At 44.5% G+C, this 17882-nt stretch overlaps 1 protein-coding gene across 4 annotated transcripts in view; it reads right to left on the reverse strand.

Annotated features, from left to right (window-relative positions):
* si:ch73-103b11.2 (centrosome-associated protein CEP250) overlaps positions 1 to 17882 on the reverse strand; it is an 89718-nt gene that overhangs the window by 69341 nt on the left and 2495 nt on the right. For all 4 annotated transcript variants that reach the window (XM_045220284.1, XM_045220262.1, XM_045220226.1 and 1 more), the window contains exons 2-3: positions 12428 to 12505; positions 9212 to 9277 (exon numbers count right to left, since the gene is read on the reverse strand). In XM_045220284.1, coding sequence (XP_045076219.1) covers positions 9212 to 9277; positions 12428 to 12505 — 144 coding nt within the window. The remainder of the gene's footprint in view (positions 1 to 9211; positions 9278 to 12427; positions 12506 to 17882) is intronic.

A 17882-nucleotide genomic window follows, 5' to 3' on the forward strand; every position in this document is an offset into this window, starting at 1 on the left:
TAAACTGGGAGGACTGTTTGTGTGTGGATTTGAGTTGGCCACTGGAAATCAATGTTGTTTAGTCATTGTAATTTGGGAAGTCATTATTTTTTTAGAAGGTAGGGTGTCAATTTATTTTAGGAACTACTCTCTTCAAAGCATCTGGTAGAAATAGTCTCCGTATGAGCCACAGCATTAGCATAGCAACGTTTAGCATGTAGCAACGTTAGCATATTAGCATTGCGTTAGCATAACAATGCCATATTACAAGCTACTCTAAACCTCTGCTGGAGTCATTGAGATATGAATAGGGGGAACAGTAATTTCTCTGTAAGGGGCTAAAAGACTGGCGGCAAGAACCTTACCATTGTTATTTAGCAAACAGCCAGTGTTAGCCTAGCCGACGGATAGTAGGCCTACAGTGCGGTACAGTCTAGAAAGCAGTGCTGAGCCTCGCTGCTTTGACTAAAGTGTAAAGTCGCTCTGGATAAGAGTGTCTGCTAAATGACTAAAATGTAAAATGTAAATGAAAGTATCCAAAAAGTGAACCACTGGGACAGATTAGATCTTTATCTGTCATATCTGGGATGCCTGTTGACTAAAGCCAGGCCAGAAAGACTGGAGAGCAGAGATTTAAACAGATGGAAAAAGAGAGACAGGAAGAGGGTAGTGGAGTGACAAATAGTGTGAAAGCACCCACAGGAAGTAGGTGTGTGTGTGTATGTTGTGTGTGTGGCAGTATATAGGACTATACTGTGTGGGGCACTGGCACTAGCAGCATACATCTATGACTCTCTTCAAGGCTGCTCAACCTTGGGTCTCTTTACCCACATTTCCCAGTTTCTATCTGCAAAAATGGCAGTCAGGGCACAATAGGCCTCTTTAGCGCACAGGTTTGTTGAGTAACCCTTGAATAACTAACTTTGTACGTTATCAAAATAACTTCTGGATAACATTCAAAACAAACAACCTTTATCACAAGAAAAAAGACCGCAAACTTCGTTTCGGTTTTATTTAGCATATTATGTCACTGATCTGGCTTTCCACTAATGGCTGAGCTTAACGCATGGGAGCATTCAAACAAAAAATATGGCATATTTACAAAACATAATTTGCCATTGTATGAGACAATAGCTTTCTGCCTTGGGATCTGTGGCAGGGCTAAGTGATTGTGTGGAGGTTCGGGAGCAAACTGTATGGACCTAGGCGATTAGAGGCCCAGTGAATGGGTATTCCCATGGTTTTGCGGCTTTGTACGTCGGGAACAGTGACCCCACTGTAAGCCACGGCTGTTTACATTCCAGAAGATCAGTTCCTACTGGAGCCAGGGGGAAGGAAGGGCAGGGGTTAAAAAGCACTCTCACGCACCCAATCTTCCCAGTCCAAAACAAGCCTTGATGCGGTCTGTAAACAAACTAGCAGAGAACACCACTCGGGTCTAGTCTTACACAGTCTTATAGACGGTCTGACTTGTAATCCACTTCCCAACTCTTCTTTTTCGGTCGCTTTTCCTCCCTTCTATTTCTAAATCCCTCCTTTCTCTCCCACACACACACACACCCCCATCCCTCCTTTCTCTCCCACACACACACACACACACACCCCCCATCCCTCCTTCCATCCCCAAGTACCCAAATCCCTCTCAATCTACTCCCATTCCTACACCATCACCACCTCTTTCAATCCATCCCTCGCCCTTTCCCTCCTCCGCATGTCCCCTCTTTCCCATGGCTGGCTGCAGTGTTTCGAAAGCCTTCTGGGAGCGAGCAGCTCTAATTGAGGGGGGAATGGGCTTCCAGTTATGTCCCACCACAGATCGCCTGGAGGCAACAACACTGCAGCACTCCTTGTCCCTGTATCCACATGACCAGGCAAAAGACAAAAGGCTTTTTGGAGCCAGTTAAAAATAGCTCGCAGTTTAATGTTGGGGTTGGGGGGTGGGGCCTTGCACGTTCCAGTGTGTCACAATCTCGTCTCACATGTGGCAAGCGGACAAATCTTTAGCCAAATCTTTGGCCAAGGCAAACCCAGACTGGGGTCTTACACAAAGCCTGTAGCGGTGCGTTCAAGCAAACAAGCTGTAAAAAGAGGGAAAGAAGGCCAAATGCCAGCAATTAAAAAGTAAGTACAATTCAAGAAGGTACTGTGCGATGCGATAGCGGCTCTAATGCGTGTTCGGTTTGTCCCAGTGAGACTTAACGGCATTTAGTTGTGCCTCTATGGCCTTTGTGTAGAATCAGATCTGCCTCTGCTCTGACCAACCACACAGTCCCTTATCCCTCATCAGCCACGTCAGAAAGAAACGGGTCAAACCAAACTTTGTGTACCACAACACGATAGGTAAGGAGGTTTCACCTGTGGGTGTCAACACACTTACATAATTCACACTAGAAGACTTACATAAGACTACTTGCCTCGGGATGCTAAGGGCTACGTCTCTAAAGAGCTGCCGTGACAGAACCAGTGAGAACAAGGGAAAGGTGAGACGATCATTGATCAAAGTTACTTAGGCTACATGCCAATAAACACAACATGCCCAACAGACAGCATGTCATATTAACTTAAAGGCACTGCCAAAGCAGAAACAATGATAGCAAATCAACATAAATCAAACCTAGCTCTAATTCATGGTTTTCAATACAGCAGCAGAATCTGGCCTACTCTAACAGGATACAAAAGCTGAAACACTGTCAGGAAAAGGGTAACCTAATATGATAACATTCATAGATGTAATTCGACAGCGTCTGGAAAAAACACCAAAACAGCAGCAAGACAAAACGATGTCCAGATTCTCCACCTCATGTCAATGAGTTAGTGGGTGTGTTTAGCATGAATACTAACATGCATACCAAACCTATTTTAATCCACGTCACACAGTGGCTGTTGAAGTGTAGGTGTTGAGCTGTGTGTTTAAACCAAGTCACAGAGGGGTCAATAGGAGCTAGGTGTTGCCGTGTCCATTTTAGAGAGTGGGTGTCGAGCTGTACGCTGGTGACGTTGTCCAGAGTCTCCCGCGGAGGTGAAACATTTCCACACCGCACCTGCTTTGTCCGAGGTGTGATAAGGGATTGTGTGTGTGTGTGTGTGTGTGTGATACATGTTTCTCTCATGCAGTCATGTTGTGGTGTGTAAGCATAATACACACCACAACATGTTCCGTGCAAAAGTGAAAGCCATGTTCTTTGTGGAAATAAGTTCAGCAAACATGACATTATGTTCCTTTAGAACTGCTTACTCATCTCTTGACTCCCCTTCAGGTGACCGCATCTACTGTCTGAAGCATGGCGAGACACTTCTGAACCAGCAACACTTATTCCTGACACACTCTCTGCAGTCAAGCACTCTTTGTCCTACACAAGCACTCACACCACATTCTTGAGCCGCTTTAGGATTGCAAAAACAGCTAGTCCTTTTAACAAAAGATAACAAAAGTCAACTCTGGTAGCCTACATGTCACCCACGCCATGGTCAAACATCCATTTAACGCGCTGTTGAACAAAGAAACAAAAAGCGGTTACCAAGGCAACACGACTTCACTTCAGCCAGCCCTTGTAAAACGTGTCAATACTGTATGTTCCACGATTGGTGCTTTCATTCATATGTTAATCGAATTCATATCTTTCATTTGTGACAAGGATGAAATCTTTAACATACAGTGGCAAGTTTACCGATTCCTTTTGTATATGTACTTATAAATGTTAGTTGTTTCGAGACCTATGCTAAGAAAAACCCAGCACTAAAGCTCAAAGCCCATCATGTCATACACTAGCATGGCTGCACATGTTCGATATAGGCAGACACGTTTCACTCCCTCCATCTCTTTCTACCCTCCCTTTCCATCTACTGATCCTTTCTTTCTAGTAACTCTTCCTACTCTCCATCCATCCACCCACACTTTCTCTCTCTCTGGTATCTCCTCCCACTCTCTCCATCTACCCACACGTTCTCTCTATAGGTATATCTTCCCTCTCTACTTCTACACACACACACACTCTCCCTCTGATAACCTCTCTTCTAAGCCACTCTTCCCCTCCTTGGTCTAAAATGGTGGTGGAGTCTCACTGGGCGTTCACTGTTCACCCCTGGAGCAGTGTAGGGCGACCCCAAAAACGCCCAGTGGGAGTGTGTGATCTCTCCCAGACCCAGCTAACCCCCCCCCCCCAGGGCGATGCCACATCCTGCGGGTTGGGACCGCAGCCCATCTGGGCCTGTTTAGAGCCGTGCAGGGCACCAGAGCCATAAAAACTAGAGGTCCCGGAAAAAATACACACAGGGGCAACCTTCTCATCTCCTAAACCCAACCCTGTGCTCTCTGGTGGGCCTCTGATGTGGCTACAGGCCCTGGGTTTCATGGTTTTCGACGAGACGTCATGCTTTTTATCGTTCCCATTTCTCAAAAGTCTAATGAGAGATTGTGTTTTCCTTGTGTTAAAGTACGTTACTGTATATGTCATTGTCAGTGGCGGCTCCTGAAAAAATTCTCAGGAGGGGCAATTTTTCTGATGATTTAGGTGACCTACACACATTTTAAAAAAGATATGTCCAGCAACAACATGAAGACAGGGGCAGCATATAAGTCAATACCAGAAGCATTTATTGACTGATCTCAAAAGTGTTGGCTTACCAGGGTTGGTGGAGCCCTCAGTTTCATCTTTGCCTCGCAAAGCTAACTCAAACACTCCGCAAAACTTCACACACTGGATTAGCCGGCTGAGGATGTGGCGGTTCTTGCTAATGTCGTAGTAAATATATTTGTTATAGTGAATATGGAATATGATATGTTGAGTAAAATGTTGTGCTAAGATCTATTTAGGTCAGGAGCTGGTTATAAGTTCTGTTCCTATCCAATAACAATGGACAAAAGGGTCCTATCTTGTCAGCCTTGTCAGCAGGTGGCCAAGGACAACACCCACGCCATAGGCCTCTCAGTTCTTCCAACTCACGAGTTCTTGCTCTGAGGACACACACACACACAAACACACACACACACACACATCATCACTGTTAAACACACACACACACACACACACACATCATCACTGTTAAACACACACACACACACACACACAAAAATCCCCTCTCTTAGGCTGAACATTTGAAGACAGAGAACCCGACTCAGAGCCAATGCAACAGTGACAGTAGCCTGGAGGGGACCTCGCCCAACTCATCAGGACCAATCAGAAGATCAGAACTACTAGATTCAACCTACTTCATTTATTGCATAAAATGTCTGCACACAATGTTTGGGGCTCTCTTCAGATAATAATAATAATAATAATAATAATATGCCATTTAGCAGACGCTTTTATCCAAAGCGACTTACAGTCATGCGTGCATACATTTTTGTGTATGGGTGGTCCCGGGGATCGAACCCACTACCTTGGCGTTACAAGCACCATGCTCTACCAGCTGAGCTACAGAAAGTGGATACTCATGGATGCGCATCGCAATTGTAAAATGTCAACACAATTGGAGACACCACGTCATTTTTGGAGACATGTTATTGACAGTAAACTATTGTAGATGCGACTGCTAACTAAATAAAACATTTTAGCTGGCTAGCTAATCATCTTAGCTAAATGTGGGGCAAACAATTCAGTTATTTACCGTTAATTTGAGGGATTGGGGTGAAAGAAATCGAGTTACATAGTGATACTTTACGATATACTGTATTGACAATATCGCAATATTTTAGCGCTAGTTGGCTGTACCTGCACCAAAACACCATTATTGTTCCTTCATAGCTTGTTCTCAATCTTTTCACATTGGGAGCCAATTTGTTTTCAGCACTTTTATTTCCATGACTGATCAAAACTCGTTCTCATGGCTTTCTGATCCCTCTACAACAGACATATGGTGCGCAATAAAATCACAGTATCGAATCGCAATACGTATAGAATCATGAGACTCGCAATGCTGATGCATATATCTTATCGTGAGGTTCCTGGCAATTCCCAGCCCAAGTTCATTTGCCACAACAAATCTCTTCGCTAGCAAACGCGATGTCTTCTCCAAAACGGCAATGTGTCTCCAGCAATGTTTACTTTTTTGACGTTCTATGGCATCTCCACTTTCCAAGCATATATGACCACATGTAATATTTTGGTAAGTGATGCAAATAGTGAACTATGTAGGGCCAGGATGTAAAATATATGTAGCTGCAGCAATTTCTCTTATCTGATATGGTAAGTAAATTAATTTATAGCTCCCTAAGAGTTTGACGAACGGGTCCGTGAACGCGATTCCAGATATCTTTACCTCTGAATAAACTGCCTTTATTATACCATATCCACCCTGTCCAAAGTCTCTACTTGGTCTCAGTTCTCTCCAGTAAACTTGTGATTATCAACACTAACCTCATCGTTGTGGCGGCGGACAGCTAGCCTGTATCCCTCATCCAGTTGAGTGAGTGGCAATGTCTTTTTTCGTTCGTACCAATTTTTGGAAAATCCTCGGGTGTAGGACTTTCCGCCTTTAGTAGAAACCTGTTGAATTATTAAATTTGGTCTGGGAGGTCCTAATTGTTTCGTTGCCAATTTATCTTCATTTGTTCGCCGACAAAAAGGAACTTCTTTCAAACAATCCGCTCTTTTCTCAGTTACGTTCATGGTTACGTAACGTGTGACGAAAGCGTAAGTGCAAGCCCACAGACACCCATTGAGATTGTATTGAAGGCTCTGAAATTTGAAAAAAATAGATTTTACATGGGAGTCTATGACAGACTTCTGGGCGATTTTCAACCTGACTGAAATCGCCCCCAAAAGGGGGGAGCCATTTGAAGCACGACTTTAGCCTGATTCGACATTTAGTGGCAGTGTGGCAGATCAGACGTATAGATTACAACACTGATAACTACTGTTGCCGTGATATAATTGATTAGAAAAAAAATCCCTTCCTTTTCCCGTTTGGCAGTGCGTCGCCCATATCGCCCTATTGAACAGGCCGCCCCTGGTCATTGTCCTACGTATGGCGTGTGTTTATGTTGCATGATATTATTGCCCATGCCCTTGTGTTGTGGTTAGACATGTGTGCCTAGTGTTGAGTGTTGTTGTGCGCAGTGTTGCATGTTCCTCTAATGTAGCGCATGTATGTTGTTGAGTGTTTGTGGAGGCTTGGTGGCGGAGGGTATATTTGATATGTTGAGGAAGAGAAGGAGGAGGAGTGTGGTCTCAGCAGCCCACCGAGGCCTCCATCCATCCCTGCCCTCTCATTATGTCCTGGGGATACATCACTCACCACCAGGGGGAAACAGACACGCGAATACACACACCTTATTCTACACAGCGCAATAATTCTTAGGGATGGTACTCAACTCGCCTCTACCACATACGTACATGTGATTTAGGCCAGTGGTTCTCAACCATTTTTGGTTACTGTACCCCCATTCACATTTTGCTCTGCCTGGAATACCCCTGAAGTACCCCCTCGTGCATTTTACCAGTAGGCCTATGTTCCTATGAGTCTTCCCAAATACCCCCTGTGGATAGGCCTAGCACCCCTGAGGGTACACACACCCCAAGTTCAGAAGCCCTACCCTAATCCAACAAGAGAGTACAATATAGGATATTTGAGCAATTCGCGCTCTAATTCAACTGCATTGGTTTCACCAAAGGCCTAGCTGCTGGTGCCAGATACAGGAGCTATTTAGCTCAATTAGCAGCCGCTTATTAAAATGGCCCAACAATTATTCAAACATGATGTATTCATCATCACTTGTTCTACATTTCACAGATCTATATTTAGAGCACTCAATCTCCGCAGCTCTCCACCTCCTACTTTGATCCTCCTTTCAGACGGCAGATGAAAGGTGACACTAACCGAGGAGGAAGGGAAAGGGAGGGCGAGTGGGAGACATCCTCCACTTTCTTTCCTCTTCCTTCTCCTCCTCCCTCTCCTCTCTATGTATTCTTTATTTGTCCCCTCGCTCTAATCCCTCTTTCAGACTGTACGCTCATTTGAACGCCACTGCATGTTTGACTCATGAGTCCGAAATATTTTCATTTCACCAACTCTCAGGTATGCTTCACCAGGTAAGAGGATGATCAATGTGACACGTACTGTACTGTTCCTTTCCTACACACGGATAAATGCATGCATTAGCATGTACGTAAGAGGTCTCTATAGATCAGGGATTCTTCTTTTTTTTGATGACCCCTTCGAGTTGAGGGATGCGTTTTCCACCCACATACCAATAGCATCACCGCCAACATGCACACACACACACACACACAGCTGAAATGGCCTCTTCCCACTGCCTCGCTTACATAAGGGCACTCAGCATCTCTCACCAACGAACACCGCAGAGAGAATGAGTCAACGGCATTGAGCCAAGTGCTCTTTCATCCCGATGCGGATTTCACCTCTCGTTCCAAAAAAATAATAAAAGAGCCTATTTTTCCAAGCAGTTGGATAAGAGGAATACGGGCCAATCAATACACTGCCTGCCCACTCTCTCCACTCCTCATATGAATTGCTAAACTGCTGGCACTAAGAGGACAGTGTTGAATATGTGTAGTGTACCTCAACTTTACTCTATTTACTTTAGAGAAACAATTACGACTTTGTGGCAACATTGTCTTAACGTTGCAACGTTGTAATGTCACCATGACCAACCTTCTTACAACCTGTAACGTTGTCAGAACATCATGTGTTGGTAGGGAAGGTAGTAGGTGCGTACAGAGTATCCAACAGTGACACTGATAACAAACAGAACGGCCTCAAAATGGGCTTTTATGTCTCAGGTGGGAAGTTGCCGCGGTCGGTTGCACGGGATTGTTTGCACCTTAAAACAAACACACACAAACACACTGTGCACCTTACTTATCTGTGACATCTGGTGTCACCTCATTCCTTTCAAACCATTGAGCTAGTTCGCTACGAATTAGCATGTTAGCGTGATGCTATGCTAGCCCCAGAGGGACAGTGTGCTCTGTTTACAGTGTTGACAACCCAGCCCTGTGGCACCGGGCCCACCTCAGACACACAGGTATGCCTCAGGCGAGTGCCAGAATCCCAACACTCCGCTTACACATGCCGGAAAACTTGACTGACAACACACACATGCACACACACACACAACACTTAGACTGTTTTCATGTCTAAACTGGGCGTAAACATCTCCAGTCGTAAAACCGCCATCATGCAGAAGGAACTCGCTAATAAACTACGGACATCATAAAACATAACTTTGTGCGGTCGGTCTTCTCCATGCTTAACGGGGAAGTTCACTCACCATCTCATCCAGGGCGTAGCGGAGTAATCCGTGTTCGTATAGGATGAAGAACCTCCTCTGCCATTTCTGTAGAGAGAGAGGGAAATAGAGAGATGCTAGTTACAGTGACATCTGATAGGGCAACTTAGGCTACATCCTATGCTATGATATGACTAAAACTGTCCCATTGATTTAGGTAAAAGCATTGTAGCTGAATGGTAAGCACAATGTCGTTTATGAAAGTGGTGGTATCCAGGCATGGTTGGTTTTTCAATGACCACAGAACACATACTGTATGTGTAGGGAGTTAGCCTATGACTGTGTGAACCTATAGTGGCTATACTATAAACAGGGATCACTCAGAAGAATCCCCACGCCCAACAACACTGAAAAGTCCTCAGCAGGCATTGCGTTTTCATAGCTCTTTTTTCAGGGACATTGCTGCAGATGATTTAGTGAGTCAGTGTGCCCTAGATCCCAAAGCAAGGACTGAGCCAACACTATTACCCCAACATGCAGACACGAGCCACACACACGGGTAAAGTTTACCATTCGGTATCCACGGTGTTGGCTTCGCAACATTTTAAAATGACAGACTGTTGTACTACATCCTGGACATATATGTGTCACTTAAATACATAGAGAGATGAAGTGAGGGAGATGAAGGAAGAGAGAGACAGATGAGAGAGAGAGAAAGGAAATGCCTCCAACTCTGTAACAGCGGGGAGGTTGACTTAAGCAAACCACCTAGACATGATCGCTGAGCGACAAGCAAATATCCCACTTTGTTCACCAGGATACATTTCTGGCGCTAACAGGAACCTCCGCTACCACCTGATGAAAACATGCCCCAGCCAAAACAGAAACATCCAGCATTCTAGCATACACTCTATGCACTGTAGCTAATCCCTCCAACACCAAAGTGTCCTCCAAGTGTAAACTCTACAACCATGTTAGTCCATGTTTGTTTGATGAGGAGACGATTGGATCGTCACAAGACAAAAACACAATCATCTCTTTCCCCTTGAAGGCACTAGTGGAGTGCCAGGTATTAGAAAGTATGCAAAGATGCCTTAGGGCGAAACTAGCGCAAAATGACTCTTTTTAGTGAATAGGACAAATGGTAGGCTATATGTTTTCCCACTTTAACACACTCTATATTAGCCCTCTATCACCAACCCCTCCTTTCATAATGCACAGTTTTGCCCAGGTGTTAAGTTTCGGGCCCCTTGTTTTCTGCTGAGAACCATCAATAAAAGATGAGGAAGTGCTTTGTGATCTACGGGGCATCGGGGGCCCCGAATAGGGCTGCTGATAGGCGTCCTCAGCAGAGCCTGAGTTACAGGACTATCATACTCATTCAGAGGCCATTAAAACTGTAATATATAAGGCTCAGAAGGGACCACTGAATGCAGTGTTTGGCTTTCGTCAGACATAACGGGACCCATGTCATCCAAAAAGCCGACTCAAGTTTGCTAAAAAAAGCCCCTGGAAGCACCTGGATGATTGTGAAGCCTCCTGGAAGAATGTTCTATGAACAGATTAGTCAAAAGTGGAACTTTTTGGACAATGGGTCCCGTTATGTCTGGCGAAAACCAAACACTGCATTCCACAGTAAGAACCGCATACCAACGGTCAAGCATGGTGGTGGTAGTGTGATGGTTTGGGGATGCTTTGCTGCCTCAGGACCTGGATGACTTGCCATCATTGAAAGAACCATGAATTCTGCCCTGTTTCAGAGAATGTCAGGCCATCCATCCATGAGCTGAAGCGCAGCTGGGTCATGCAGCAAGACAATGATCCAAAACACACAAGCAACTCTATATCAGAATGGCTCAAAAGCAACACATTTAAAAGTTATGGAATGGCCTAGTCAAAGTGCAGACCTAAACCCGATTGAGATGTTGTGGCAGGTCCTGAAACAATCAGTTCATACTCAAAAACCCACAAATGTAACCAAGTTAAACCAGTTCTGCATGGAAGAGTGGGCCAAAATTCCTTCACAGGGATGTGAGAGACTGATCAACAACTACAAGAAGTGTTTGGATGCAGTCATTGCAGCTAAAGGTGGCACAACCAGTTATTGAGTGTGAGGAGTCAATTACTTTTTCCACACAGGGAAATAACTTTGTTTATTAAATGCATTTAAAAAAGTTGAAATATTAGGTTTTGGTTGAAGATCTGACAACATTCAGTGTCCAAAATATGCATAAATAGACACTGTAAAATCGATTTTTCCCCCATCCCTACCCAATATGAGACTGACCATGCCTACAGTTGAGTGCTCTGCCATCTTCAAATCTAGCAGGGATCCATACATCCATCATCAACCACTCATATGGGCCAACCATTTCAAACCCCAATTCAGCATGTGTGTTTATTTACACGACTGAAAAAAGTGCCTCGAGTGATATCACGAGGTGGGAACTGTTGACAGGGCTGAGGCCGATGGCTCCAGAGATGCTCCCCCCTCCATATGGAAGCCATCAGTGGATGTGAGAACCGGGACTTTTCCCACTCCCCCTCCATCCTCCTCTTTCAGGATGCTCCAACATCATATCATATCGGAGCTGACACGGAAAGTAGTCTTACAGTAGGAGGCCCCCGCCACACTATCCCAAGGCACCGGCAGCAGAGAGATAGAGTCAATATTATGCTCATTAGCCCCTGAGAAAGAGCTGGACGGGGGATTTTTTAGAAGGCGCACCAAGCCACCCACAGGAAGCTTCCCACTCACTGTGTTCTTACTCGCACAACCAAGTCAAAGGGTCGCAAAATGTGACTAAATGGTCACATTCTGGCTCCAAACTTCAGTCTAGGGTAGCCTTAAGAGGCTTATAGGCGAGTCAAAACATCCTGATTCAAGATTATTGCAGTTATTTTCACCTGCTAAGCTAACAATTGTTAACTTTCTGCGAACCTCAATCCCAGTTTTCTTCATTTCTGTTTGTTAGTGGCAGAACAGAGACAAGACTACAGAGACCGACATCGCAAGAATAGCTTTGTGAACTCGTAACTTTAGAGGGGACATAAAGATTAATTACTGTAGGCCTATGCTTTGACAAAGTGTGACCTTTCTTCTTCTTCTGCATAACAATACCAAATGATTGAGTGACCGAAATCTAGAAGGCCTTATGTACAATACATTTTGAAATCTCAATTGAATGCAGTTGACAACAAGGTTACAACTGGGTTAGAATATCTTCGTCAAAACCAACCAGAGGTTAACTAACTTACCCGAGATCTGTGCAAGGGATTGCCAAAATTGGTTCCTTCTGGAGCCAGGAGCAACCATCCTCCATATATAGGTTTTGCCTGATGGGAAAGAAACAATTAAAGATGGATTAAAGAAAGCATTAACAAAAGGATTAATTGGAGAGATAATGATTTACTCCCTAGATAAGAGCACCTGCTTGGTGACTCATGCGTAGCCTCCAGTTAGAGTAACGTCAGACCGCATAACAACACTGAAATAGCCTTGCGTTATAACTGTTTATTACCGATGTACACTACATGACCAAAAGTATGTGGACACCTGCTCGTCGAACATCTCATTCCAAAATCATGGGCATTAATATGGAGTTGGTCCCCCCTTTGCTGCTATAACAGCCTCCACTCTTCTGGGAAGGCTTTCCACTAGACGTTGGAACATTGCTGCGGGGACTTGCTTCCATTCAACCACAAGAGCATTAGTGAGGTTGGGCACTGATGTTGGGCGATTAGGTCTGGCTCGCAGTCGGCGTTCCAATTCATCCCAAAGGTGTTCGATGGGGTTGAGGTCAGGGCTCTGTGCAGGCCAATCAAGACAAACAGTTGGCACTATGTATTGGGGCAGGTAGAGTTCTCCTTGCATTGGTCAAACCCAGATTCATCCGTCAGACTGCCAGATGGTGAAGCGTGATTTATCACTCCAGAGAACGTGTTTCCACTGCTCCAGAGTCCAATGGTGGCGAGCTTTACACCACTCCAGTCAAAGCTTGGCATTGCGCATGGTGATCTTAGGCTTGTGTGCGGCTGCTCGGCCATGGAAACCCATTTTATGAAGCTCCCGACGAACAGTTCTTGTGCTGACGTTGCTTCCAGAGGCGGCTTGGAACTCGGTAGTGAGTGGTGCAACCAAGGACAGACGATTTTTACGTGCAACGTGCTTCAGCACTCGGCGGTCCCATTCTGTGAGGTTGTGAGGCCTACCACTTTGCGGTTGAGCCGTTGTTGCTCCTAGACGTTTTCACTTCACAATAACAGCACTTACAGTTGACCAGGGCAGCTCTAGCAGGGCAGGCACTGCCAATGTTTGTCTATGGAGATTGCATGGCTGTGTGCTCAATTTTATACACTAATTTGAAGGGGTGTCCACATACTTTTGTATATATAGTGTATATACACTACACATTAGGGCTGGCATAATTACCGTATAACCGACAGTTATGGATGAAGACCACCATGAAAATAAAATAAACGTCATAACCGTAAAAAATATATATATATTTATGTTTTTGTGGAACAAACAGCCGACTGAAGACCGGACAGTCGGGCATTCGTACGGTTGAGTCTGTTGCTGCTGTAACATGGACTCCACAACGTCATGAAACTGTTGCTCCTTGCTGAAACAAGCAAGACGTTGTAGCAAATGAGTCTTCGGTTGCTTAGCCAACATCCACCTCCCTGCAGCAGCACATGCAATCAGGAGCAGAGGAGAGGAGAAAATGTGCAAAGATGTTGTTTTTGCAATTCTAACGGTTATTACAGTGACCGGGGTCATTTGGCTGACCAATAACCATCATCCAAAATTCCATGACCGTCACAGCCAATGATTTATATATACACTAAATGACTGACGGGGTTTTCAAGCTCCTCCATCTTGGCACTCCCTCACCATTGTAAAAAATGCAATTCTACACATTTTGTAATGACCTATGACATCTTAATATCATGAGTGAGAATGACTAACAAAATCAAATGTGGGCCCCCTGGAGGTCAGGGGCCCGGTCGGTATTCGGCCATGATTACCAGCCCTGGGTGATTACTCAAGTATATCCCAGAATAATCTGACTACACAATGGCTGTCTGCTTCAATAGATTGTGTACAAGTTGCAAGCTTTGGCTGGCTGTTTGGACCAGCTGTGTGAGCAGTGTTCAGGCTGCACACACTTTAACTGGCTGCATTCCAGAGCACCAATGCTGCCCTGTACTGCCTTTTAAAAAGAAGGGGGAAAAAGCTTAAAACACGTGATTTTCCCTGTGATCCCCCTAAGTGGGCGGGCAAGAAAGTGAGGAGCGAAGCAGAGGAGGAAGGGAGATGAGGGAAGCGGTGTGACAAAAATCTGTTCTCTTCACAAAAAAGATAGACTCGAGATTCTCATTCACTGCGTAAAAAAAAGCAGTTAACTCGTTCACAGGCAGCAGTTAGCCAAAATCTGTTTTCACTAGGCTATGTACACAACAACACTACTAAAGCCTGTTGAGCTCCAACTTGATCTGAAGGGATTGGTCTCGCTGTGTATATAGCCATTGCTGGAGATTTGTTGAGCATGTTTGAAAGGACTTATACTTACCTACTCCCGTAAAACCTAAACAATCAAATTGGCTTATGGAAAGTGCTCAGTTATAACTCCATAAATCCATCATGTCGCTATGGAAAAGTATAAAAAGGGGACAGCGTTGACAGTGTGACGACGAGAGGTCTAAATGTCCCACTTTCATATACTCAGATCAAGTCAGGTCAAAAGTCAAAAGTTCCCCCCGCTAAGGTTTTTTTATAATCCAATGTAAAGCTACTTTATCTTTGATTACAATGTTAGGTGTTTCTCTGCTTGGAGCGATGGAAGGAAAGATAATGTCGAAACAGTGTTAGCTACAGGTAACTGCCAAATTAAAGGAAACACCAACATAAACTCTCTTAATAGGGCGTTGGGCCACCATGAGCCAGAACAGCTTCAATGCAATTTGGCATAGATTCTACAAGTGTCTGGAATTATATTGGAGGTATGAGGCAACATTCTCCCACGAGAAATTCCATCATTTGGTGTTTTGTTGATGGTGGTGTAAAACGCTGTCTCAGGCGCCGCTCTAGTCTCCCATAAGTGTTCAACTGGGTTGAGATCTGGTGACTGAGATACATGGCCATGGCATATGGTTTACATCGTTTTTAATCTTCGTGGTCAATCTTTGTGTAAAAAAAACAATATTGAAGAAAATCATGGTACCAATAATTGCTTCTAATACACCAGATGTATGTCCTTGAACTAAGGCACTGCATCTCAGTGCTTGAGGCGTCACTACAGACCCGGGTTCGATCCCGGGCTGTGTCGCAGCCGGCCGTGACCGGGAGACCCATGATGCGGCGCACAATTGGCCCAGCATCGTCCGGGTTAGGGGAGGGTTTGGCCGGCCGGGATGTCCTTGTCCCATCGCACTCTTACAACTCCTTGTGGGGGCCGGGCGCATGCACGCTGACACGGTCGCCAGTTGTACAGTGTTTCCTCCGACACATTGTTGCGGCTGGCTTCTAGGGTTAAGCGAGCAGTGTGTCAAGAAGCAGTGCGGCTTGGCAGGGTCGTGTTTCGGAGGACACATGGCTCTCGACCTTCGCCTCTCCCGAGTACTTACGGGAGTTGCAGCGATGGGACAAGACTGTAACTACCAATTGGATATCACGAAAATGGGGTAAAAAATTTAAAAAGGAATGAATGGTGTCACGTGATCAATGGCTTTGTCCATTCATATATACAGTAATTGGTGTGGAAGTACCTGCTTTCAATATACTTTGTATCCCTCACTTACTCAAGTGTTTCCTTTATTTTGGCAGTTACCTGTATAGTACAGGTCAAGCATACAAAAAGGAACTTATGAGTCTCTTTACACTAGCAACATCTCGGTTCAGATAGCCTCTTAAGTTTGTGGTCTATATGCTTAAATATTGATAAAGTCACCATCTTGGGGCAGAGCAGGGAATCCATTCTGGCATAACGTCTGTTCATTGCGATTAAGCCGATATCTGACTGTATTACAGATGGAAGAGGACAGGGAGGATGAAGACAATGTAGAAATGTTACAGAATGTTATCCCCCTGCCTCTAGAAAATGAGAGGAGGTAAAAACAAAAGAGAAAAAGAGAGAGTAGTGCTTTGAGGAAAATAAAGAGCAATCTCTGCTCACATGACCAGACGGGGGGGCCTATGCTGAATCCTCCTGAGAAGGGATGGGCAAGACGGATCTAGGTCAGCTTTACCCTTCAATGGTTAAACGCAGTCATTTGTGTGGTGCGTTCATCTCACAACCCCCCCATCGTAATGACTATGTAATACCGCACTGAGAGAATGTGGGCTAGATGGGATGAGTGGGAGGGGGGAGGGCAAATACTAAAGGAATGACCAAAGCTCTTGCTGAAAATATGTTGGGAATGAGATTCACAGAGACAAAGTATCTCTTATGTAATGTGTGCTGGGCCTTTGGTGTTGATGATGATGAGACGCCTGGCTAACGAGACTAGAGTCTGCCAGTTAGTAGCACAATGAGAACAGTCTTTTGATAGCCTTTTGGGTCAGGAACTCCACTAGGTAAGAGTCAGCCACAAAGCTATTTTCATCCATGCAAGGAGGACAGTCTGTTGTGAATATCGTGGAATAGATGTGTAGTGCTGTGTACAGTTGAAGATGTATCTCCAGTCAAAAGAGACAAACTACTCCTAAAGTCAAGCAGACCATGACAGAGTGTGTGTGTGTGTGTGTCTCCGTGGATGCAACGTGTGTGTGCATCAATCACATATTTAGTCATAATATGACGTTTCAGTGTCTAAGAGCTTACCAAAAGCTATGGCTATATATGCTGTAAAGTTAATATCTAGATTTGACCCAACGACCTCTCAAACGTCTAAAACTAATGGTTGTACAGCGTTGAGAAAATCAGCACTGTCACTGTGCAGCTATTCCTGTAGTCTTCTGATCAAAATTATATATAGTTTAGGGTGTCTCCCCTGTTAAAGACCAGGCACTTCTCACCAACATAACAACTTAATTCTATACCAAGGCCATCCTTAGCCAGTTCTCTTATGACAAGCGAGGGCAACAATGTAAAATGTGCAAGGTAAGCAATGATTTTATTCTTACCATAGGAAAAATCCTAATAAGTTGGGGTTTCAACATCTGCATTGCTTGCTGTTTGGGGTTTTAGGCTGGGTTTCTGTATAGCACTTTATGACATATGCTGATGTAAAAAGGGCTTTATAAAACACATTTGATTCAATATGCTTTTCATTCAACCACGATGTGTTTGACAAGCCTAACCAAATTAATGCATCTCCTCGTTGACTTCTTTAAAAACTGTCAGTGCCATTCCAAGCATTGTGCTCTTTCATGTCTGGGAGTTAAACTAATCTGTGCACGAATTAAGGATGATAGCCTATACCCTGGGGCTAACAACTAATTACGTCCAATTAACCTAAACCTTTGTACCATGCCTATTTGACATATGGCTAACTCACAGGAAACTGTATTGCACAATGTGCACTTTCTGTATTGTGAAAATAGAACTTTGCTGAAATTGCCAATCACAAGTGATAAATACCCACATGACCCCCCTCTAAATGTAGTATATGTTACGAATTAGCTAAACGTATGCTATGTTCCGAATTCTACCTAGGTGGCTAACGTTAGCTAGGCTAGGGTTTAGGGGTTTGGGTTAATTTTAGGAGT

This window comes from Coregonus clupeaformis, chromosome 1, assembly GCF_020615455.1.
Source record: "Coregonus clupeaformis isolate EN_2021a chromosome 1, ASM2061545v1, whole genome shotgun sequence".
Taxonomy (NCBI): domain Eukaryota; kingdom Metazoa; phylum Chordata; class Actinopteri; order Salmoniformes; family Salmonidae; genus Coregonus; species Coregonus clupeaformis.